Consider the following 8,528-nt stretch of genomic DNA (forward strand, 5'->3'; position numbering starts at 1 on the left):
ATTTATTGACTTATAAAAAGCTTATGATAGAATTCCAAGAGAAATTATATGGAGAATTTTAGAAAAGAGAAGTGTTAGCGTAACATATATTGAACTAATTAAGGATATGTATGAGGATGTAACGACCAGAGTAAAGACTTCAGGCGGAGTAACTGAAGCATTTTCAATAAAAATAGGATTACATTAAGAATCAGCTCTAAGTCTCTATCTTTTTACACTAATTATGAACAAATTCACTGCGCATATTCAAGACAAAGTACTGTGATGCATGTTGTTTACAGATGATATTATTTTGGTAGATGAAACACGTAAAGGAGTAAATGCTAAACTAGAATCTTGGAGGGAAACACTAGAAGGGAAAAGTTTTAAGCTTAATAGATTAAAGATGGAATATATGGAATTTAAGTTCAGCAATATTAGAAGTAATGAAACAATTGCTAAGATAGGAGAGGACGAGTTGCCCGGAACCGAGAGATTTAATTAAATATTTAGGATCATTTTTTGCAAAACGATGGAGGGATTGAGAGAGATGTCTTACATAGAATACAAGCAACATGAGTGAAATGGAGGGGAGCGTCGAGCGTTTATGTGACCGTAAAGTACCTCTTAAACTTAAAGGTAAGTTCTATAAAATCGTAGTTAGACCTGCTATGTTATATGGAGTCGAATGTTGGGCTATGACTCGAGCACATGAGCAGAAGATAAGAGTTGTAGAGATGAGGATGTTAAGGTGGATGTGTGGGCATACGAGGATGGACAAAATAAGAAATGAGAGCATTAGAGAGAAAGTCAGAATTGCATCTATTGAGGAAAAACTCCGAGAGACATGTTTAAGATTGTACGAACATGTACTTAGACGACTAATAAATACTCCAGTTAGGCAATGTGAAACTATGATAAAAATACATATCAAACGAGGAAGAAGAAGACAAAAAAAGACTTGGTTAGCAACAATAAAATAAAATAAAATTTATTTAAATATAGATGATGATATAATAGGAGATAGAGCTCAATGACGTAAAAGGATTCATACAGCCGACCCCACCTGATGGGAAAAGGCTTGGTTATTGTTGTTGTTATTGTTGTTATATACCTGAGTTGTTCTCTTTCTATTTCTGTCATTTCGATGATTTTCTAAAGTTTAGGTCATGGGCTATGTGTATTCAAATCTAAGGAAAATTTCTAACCAAATATGGTCATGACCATCACCTTCCTTTAAATTTTTGTCAGCAATTTTAGTAAAACCACCTCGTGACCCAAATCAATTTTGCTTCTTTTTTCAAGAGTTTTCAACTTGATTTCATCTTCTTGATTGTTTATGTTGAATATTTAGTTGTAATTATTTGAGTTATGGAAAATGATGTTTATAAATTTTCAAGTTTAGATTTTTTTTAGCCTAAAATTTATTATTGTGAATTTAAAAAAAAATAGTTCATTAGTGGTAATATTTGAGAATTATAACTATATGGTTTACTTATATATTGAATCTAATATATTTATTTAATTAGTAGGTTTATTCATCTTGTTTTAACTCTTCACATTTCTAATGCAACAATGAATCTTAATAACAAGAAAATAATTAATGATTTTAATTCTAATATTGTTGATTATAAGAAAAATCAAAGATGACAACTTCAAGACATTTTTTCGATGCTTTTGAATATATTAAATAGTAAATACTTTTTTATTACATATTTGTAGAAAATTAATATTCACATACTTTTTAATTTTATTTATATATTTTAAATTAATTAATTTATAACATCAATTATAATCGATGGTTAACCTAGTTAGTTTTAAATCCTAGCTCTGCCCTCGATAATACAATCTTAGGAGAAACTTATTCACTAAAAGAATGAATCTTAATAGATTCTAGCCTTACTCATGTATTACAATTCTATCATCCTAGTAGCAACTCGGTTACACGCGCAAGAGCATGCTCTCGAATAAGCCGAGAACCTTCAAAACATCATGCATTACCCTCATCTACAGTTAGTCCCAACTCGACCCTGGAGTCTCTCAAAAACAGAACAGCACATCATGCTACAGCATGTTCCTCAGCTCACATACTTCCTATAGACCAATGGCATAAGTGGCTAGCTAGCTAGCATGGTAGAGAATGACAAGTCATCGTCTCCTCTCTTTAAGTGCCATGCATGCAGCTGATCATACAATAAATTTGACTGACCACATCGTGGAGCTCTGTGCATGGCTGCTGAAAAGTTCATTAAAGTTCAAGCTACTTACGTAGTATATAGCTTATAGCTGTGCTTTTCTACTGTTTGTAGCTGAGCACATTCAAAATCCTAGAAAATTTTAGTGTGCGACATCTTTGATCAATATCGCAATTGTACTTGCATAGATCACTGTAGTGTCCAACAGCTGTTTGATCTCATGACATGAATTAGGGTTTCGATCGATGCTTCTCAAACAGTGTGATTTCAACAACATTAAGAGGAATTGAATTGAATAACATATTCTTTTGAAGGAACAACCGATCATAACAAAGTAAAGCACACATAAATAGAGAAGATATCATCGATTTTTAGGAACAATACTGCGACTTGATTATTAATGTTCATATGCATGCTAATTATTATATATGATTCTCAGAAGAAACTCTGATGACCTAACTGGTCTCCTGCCGGTGCAACCACCGGTTCATCCACCTGATCATCCTCTTGTTTATCGCCATCGAATGTTGTCCCAAAATGGATGTGAGGAAAGTGAGCCCACTGCCAAAGAAAAGATCATGATTACTCTCATCTTGAGAAATTTATAAAAAACTTGCAGAAACAATTTCATCAATGTTTACTGTGCTAAGGAACTATTTTACTCTTTAAAAAGAAGAAAAAGAGGATTACTTACATTCTTTGCTGCAGTGCTGAAAGCTTCTCTGTGGCTGATGTCTGGATTGTTAGCCTTTATTCTTTGTATTTCCTCCCTGCATAATTGGTATCGCATTGAGTTGTTTGAACTGAAGATTTGGAACATCCAATGAAAGTTTCTGTAGAAATTAAAACTCACTTGATAAACTTGTTATATGCAGAAGGCACACGCTGCCTCTTCTCTGGTGCTGTTCAAGAGGGGGAGACACAAAAAAAATTTAACAATTACTACAAATTTCTTTCTGATTAAATATATATTCATGGATGCAATTAAGTGTGATCAGTAATTAGAGGCTTACGGCTGATGGGGAGCATCGGTTCTAAGGAAGTTGAACCGCATTCCATTCTTTGTTCTTGTTGCATGCTTCCTCTCTGCTAAACACATCAAACAATCACAACTAGTGCTCCTCTTCTACACATTTTATATACGATCAGAGATATATGCCAAATTAACCTGGAGATGATCATGCGAAGGGAGAGTGTGAAGCAAGGCTCCAAGGTTGACAGACAGCAAGTTAGAACAGTGCCCACATCTGACTGTCACAATGTTAGTGATGTTCACCAAGCTGTTCCCAGGAACACTTACCTGTTCAGGCATGTGCATTAATCAAATCACATTAATGTTAGCTAGTGGTCTCTGAATGAAGCTTTCATGGGTGTGTGAGCTTTCACTTTGCATTTCCCAATGCCTAGCTAGCTACTTTTGGAGCTCAATGGCACATCCCTCAAGAGATCAAGGTGAAAGAAGAAGAAGAAGAAGAATGATGATGAATTAACAAGCTAAGCTAAGAGATCTGCAAATCTCAAAGCCTTGAGGGTTAGATTCTCAAGAATATATATTAAAAAATGCTTTAATTTAGCTGTGCAGTCATGTATATAAAAATAGCAGTCAACAATGTCTAGTCACAGGAAACCTAGGAAGAACCCTAGAACTAGACGACCTAAAAGGAAGAATCCCTGTTATTATGCCATTTGTACACATGCACACATCTCAAACAATATATACTCTTCAGCTTCTTCTTTTTCCACCAAAAAGGAAGACCAAAAGTCGATCGATGAACAAAATAACAAATGATCTATATATCTATATATGTATGTACCACAAGGAGGGTGCTGCAGAAGTGGCAGTGGAGATAGCAAATGTGCTCAGGCAAAGCTTGGGCTGACATTATGCTACTTGAATCTCTTGTTCTCTCTTTCTCTACTCGATCGACGATGATGAGGGAACGGAAAAGGAAGGGTAGCTATATAGGAAAGGGGAGCTGCTCTTATCTCTTCCTTGCCCTAATTTGCTTCCTTATGCATGTAGCTAGCTTGAGAGCTGGATGAATACAATGACATGAGCATGGTGTTGGGTGGGGCATGATCAGGGGGATTGTAGTGGCCGAGTGGTGGAATTATGTCGGAGCGGCCATGATTGAGACAATAATGAGTGAGTGGAGAGGAGAGGAGAGGAGAGGAGAGGCTTCTACTGCCTTGATTTCAATCCAATCTCTGTAACAGTACTGTAATCCATGTACAGGCATGAAGCATGTGAGGAAAGACAGAAAGAGAGACAGAGAGAGGCAGAGAGAGGAAGAGGTACACGAGATTGTATTAATCCTGAGACAGAAAAGAAAATATTTCATTCACATATCGGATGATCAGTTCTTCACTAAATTTTTTTTTCTTGGAAAAGGATATAACATTGAATTTTTGACAGGAACCCTAGCAGTGAGAAAGAAAGAAAGAAAGTGATGAATTTTCCTTCTTTTTCAGTGACTGCTTTATCAAGATCTTATCGTCTCAAGTACCTAATTTTCCTTCTTGGGTCTAATTAATTATCATAGTTAATATTTGATGATGGAATCATGGGTGTTTTTTATTTAGTAAGTTCATCTAAATATCTATGCAAAATGATAAAGAGTAGTGTATATACCATAGATGAAATACACTCGATTAGTATAAAATACATTAAAGATAACAAAATGAAAAGATCTATCTCAAGTTTTGTAGCTCAAGAGTTCCAATCAAGAGTGCTTGGACTATGAATTATTTCCCATAGCCATGTCTTCACCATTCAATTGCTCAGGTACTTTTTAAGTGTGACAAGACTTGCAATATATCTACTCCTTGTCTCTTGTATTTGTTCTTTAGCATTTGGCTCGACTGTTAAAAAAGATATATTATATATTATTGTTATTGATGATAATATATTATCAACAAATGGAATTGGGCCGATATATATAATTTTTTTTATTATGGCCATGTGCACTACACAATGTGTCCTTAGGTGGACAAGATATTGAGTATCTTGTAGGGGTAATTGTTCATGTAGTGTCACATAGATTGGACACTTAAATTTAATTTGGATCTAGAGCATGCACATGCATGGTGATTAGATTGATCATGGACAAAGTGTTTAGTTTGGTGAAACTGGAGCTTAAAAGGTCTAATTGTCTAACCCTTTAATCCCTTGCCAAGTAAACTTGGATTTGTTTGTAAGTACTATCTTATTTGACTAGTCCTATTTGTCTTTATGTCTCATTTTAGTTGTTGAATCAAAGGCGAGTTTAGAGAATTTGCATGTTGTTTGGAAAAGATCGATGTAAACTTGCATGTGGAAGCTTAAAATTAATAATTTATAAAAAATAATTAACTACTTGTACCTCCAACTAAACAATGTTGGGATACTTAAAATGTCTTTTGTGATATGCCTAAAGGAACCTCTTGCCTTGTTTAATTTGATCATGATAAAACACTAGCTTCTTTAAAAATCGCGAAGGCGGATCATTAATTAGTATCCTACTCTGAGTGAATCCTTTAGATATGAGTTTAGGTTTATGTCACTTGATGTTTTCAAGTGTATTTCTTTTAGTCTTATAGGCTCATTTTGCTACTTATTGTATTAATCTCTTTTGGTAATCCGATATTTAAATTTAGCCATTTTGATTACATTTTTTAATTCATAGTAATATACTAAAATGTGGATTTATTTTCTCATATGGGTGATGAACAATAAAATGATCAGTTTGAATTCTAAATAAGGTGAATATCCTGAAAGTTAGTTTTTAAGTATATACAAGTTGTGCTCCGGATTTATATGGCAGGAAAACTAATGAAAAAATCGTCTACTTTCAGAACTAGATTAGTTCGAACACCTGGATTATGAGAAAAAAAAAGTCAAATAATTCTAGTGTAATATGTTTTCTTAATTTCATCATAGTGATATATATATATGTACTTTTTCTTCCATGAAAAAAAAAATACTACAATCTATATGTAATTGTCTATTTTTTTTTTTTTTGATAATTCAAATATCCAACTCTTTGAACCGACTAATCCTAAAAGTGATCGATCTGACCCATAAAAATTTCTCATTGGCCATCAAGGTAAATCCGGAAAGTATAGATGGGTCATATTAACGGATGGCTTAATATCAGGAGTGATTTGAACACGAATAGGGATGACAATGAGTCAGATTCAAGTCAGACTCCATATTCTTTATCCCCATATTCATCCGGGATCGGATATTCATCCCTATATCCATACCCATTAAAGGATTAGATATCTTTTATACTAATAATTTTTATTTTTTCTATCCAACTACCATCATTCAACAAAAGCATATTAGATTTAACATCATATTAAAAATATATATAATTAAAAAATATATTAAACTTCTATATAACCAATTCCTAACAACAACAAAAATAGTTAGTGGATTTGGGGAAAAAAATTCTTTAATATATATGATTCTGTCCGAAAACTGAGATGACGACAAACTGGGGATGTGATTGGAAGTTTGATGAGGCAAATTCTCCTCGCAGTCTTGCAACACAAAAGCGTTAGTCCCGAGCTGGGAAGGGGTTCCCGGAGTTGGCCCTCCGACACTCAAGTCAATCTCCGGTAATATAGAAAAGTGGAGAACTGTAACTAAGGCGTATAAAAAATGAAGTTGTGTACCTTCGCTTGTAGATGGGAATCTCCTTTTATAGTGTTACTATAGTGTTCGTGCACATATCTCAAAGCGTAGACACATTTTCCTAAGCATTCTAGGAAAAGACAAGTCAAAAAGTGTCTCTGACATCATTCCTTAAGTAGTCATGCAACTTTCTAATGTGACAGCCTGAAAGCTTCTAAAGTATGATTTGCTTGCTGGACATGCTTTACTGTCAGCAACACAAACTCCCAAAATGATATGATGAGATAGTTAATAAGCCCACACACGGCCGACCGGCCGCTACTCAGTCGGGTCGTCCTCGTCCGGACGTAATGCACAGAACTATTGTCCTGCTTTTCATTCGGTTGTACTGTTATCGGAGGGCCGCCCTTTGTCCAACCGGGCATGCCTCCCGCTCCAGGGTAGCGATCCGGGGGAGTTGCTGCTTGGCTATCAGATTTAATTACGAGCTTTCCTAGAGTAGTCGTTCGAGCACGACTAGGGCTGACTTGGTTGTCAAGCCCGACTGAACAGATAAGGTTGACGCTCGGCTTAATTGGTTTACTTCATGGATCTGGGTCTTTGACTGTTCTGACCTTGACGTCCATGACCACTACTTTTCTTCTACTTTAACCTACTAGTGGGGTCCCCTTTCATCACCGCATCACAAGCCTTCCCCTCAAATCTAGTTGAAGGCTACAAGTCCGAATGACTGGGCGATTAGTATATTTGGGAACTCTTTTCTTCCCGACCAGGTGTTATAGGGTTTACAGTCATCGTTCGACTATCAACGTTCTTGGACTCAAGGTTTTATAGCCATCGTTCAGTTGTGACGTCTACTATTCTAAGGTTTATAGCTGTTATTTGGCTTCGATGTTCTCTGACTCAAGAGTTTATACCCGTTGTTCAGCTCAATTGTGTGTCACACTTAGCCAATTTTCTGGCTCCTTACTGATCTCTACTTAGATTGTAATGCCTTTTTAATCGCCATCAACGTCACCTTAATTTCTCAAAAATCATTCAGATCTTTACCCATTAACACAAAGCACACTTGGTCATGCCCTGTAATCATGCTCCCTGCCTCCTCATTAATGTCACCTATAATTGAATGCCATGTGCCACTTTTGCATGCTGTCACAGAAGTGATGTGACAGATGGTTGTTTGGGTTTGATGTGATAGCAACTTTTCGAATTCAACGATCGTGATGAATCTCTATTTTCTAAAGCCTTCGATCGAACGGCTCAGAATAGCCATCCTCTAGGTTTTTAAGCCTTAGGTTCTTGTTTTACCCTATCATCTCCCCCGTGTTCACCGTCACCTTCTCCTCTTCGTCCACAACCTTTTCTAACAATTTCTTTTGTAGTAAGTCCTTTCTTTATCATTGAATCCCTATTTTCCTTCCCTTTCTCTGCTTTATGGCTGAATCTCCTCATCCTCCCCTGGTCGTCCCCAGGCTCTGGTACACCTCCATCGAATCTAACTTCAATAGCAACGAGGTCGACCAGATGCAGCTAACATATCATTTCCCCTAAGGTTATAAGATTATCATCCTGTCCACCTATGACCGTCCTCATAAGCCTCTCGATGGTTTTCTGCCCTTTTTTAAGGATCAGTTTCTAGTCAGCCTACGCTTTCTCATTTACCTCTTTTTCTCTAAAGTTTGTAAATATTTTCATATTTCCTTGTATCAATTAGTGCCCAATTCTTTTAAATTGTT

General features: G+C 35.9%; 1 protein-coding gene across 1 annotated transcript; it reads right to left on the bottom strand.

The window, feature by feature from the left end:
* Positions 1-2,423: 2,423 nt before the first annotated feature.
* On the bottom strand, positions 2,424-4,597 carry LOC121982604 (protein YABBY 2-like). The gene is made up of 6 exons (XM_042535743.1): positions 3,989-4,597; positions 3,343-3,474; positions 3,188-3,260; positions 3,028-3,076; positions 2,869-2,944; positions 2,424-2,735 (listed from the first exon to the last, which is right to left on the bottom strand). Exons 1-6 carry the CDS (start codon positions 4,055-4,057, stop codon positions 2,610-2,612), a joined length of 525 nt encoding a protein of 174 aa, XP_042391677.1. The 5' UTR covers positions 4,058-4,597; the 3' UTR covers positions 2,424-2,609.
* Between the last annotated feature and the right edge of the window lie 3,931 nt (positions 4,598-8,528).

The sequence above is a fragment of the Zingiber officinale genome, chromosome 5A (assembly GCF_018446385.1).
Source record: "Zingiber officinale cultivar Zhangliang chromosome 5A, Zo_v1.1, whole genome shotgun sequence".
NCBI lineage: Eukaryota > Viridiplantae > Streptophyta > Magnoliopsida > Zingiberales > Zingiberaceae > Zingiber > Zingiber officinale.

Excerpts from the sequence above, each read along its gene's own strand:
- LOC121982604 (XM_042535743.1), bottom strand. The coding sequence starts at position 4,057 with ATGTCAGCCCAAGCTTTGCCTGAGCACATTTGCTATCTCCACTGCCAC. Across the intron at positions 3,261-3,342 it reads CTTCGCATGATCATCTCCAG|AGAGGAAGCATGCAACAAGA; the intron begins GTTAATTTGGCA and ends TGTGTTTAGCAG. Across the intron at positions 2,736-2,868 it reads TCAGCACTGCAGCAAAGAAT|TGGGCTCACTTTCCTCACAT; the intron begins GTAAGTAATCCT and ends TTTCTTTGGCAG.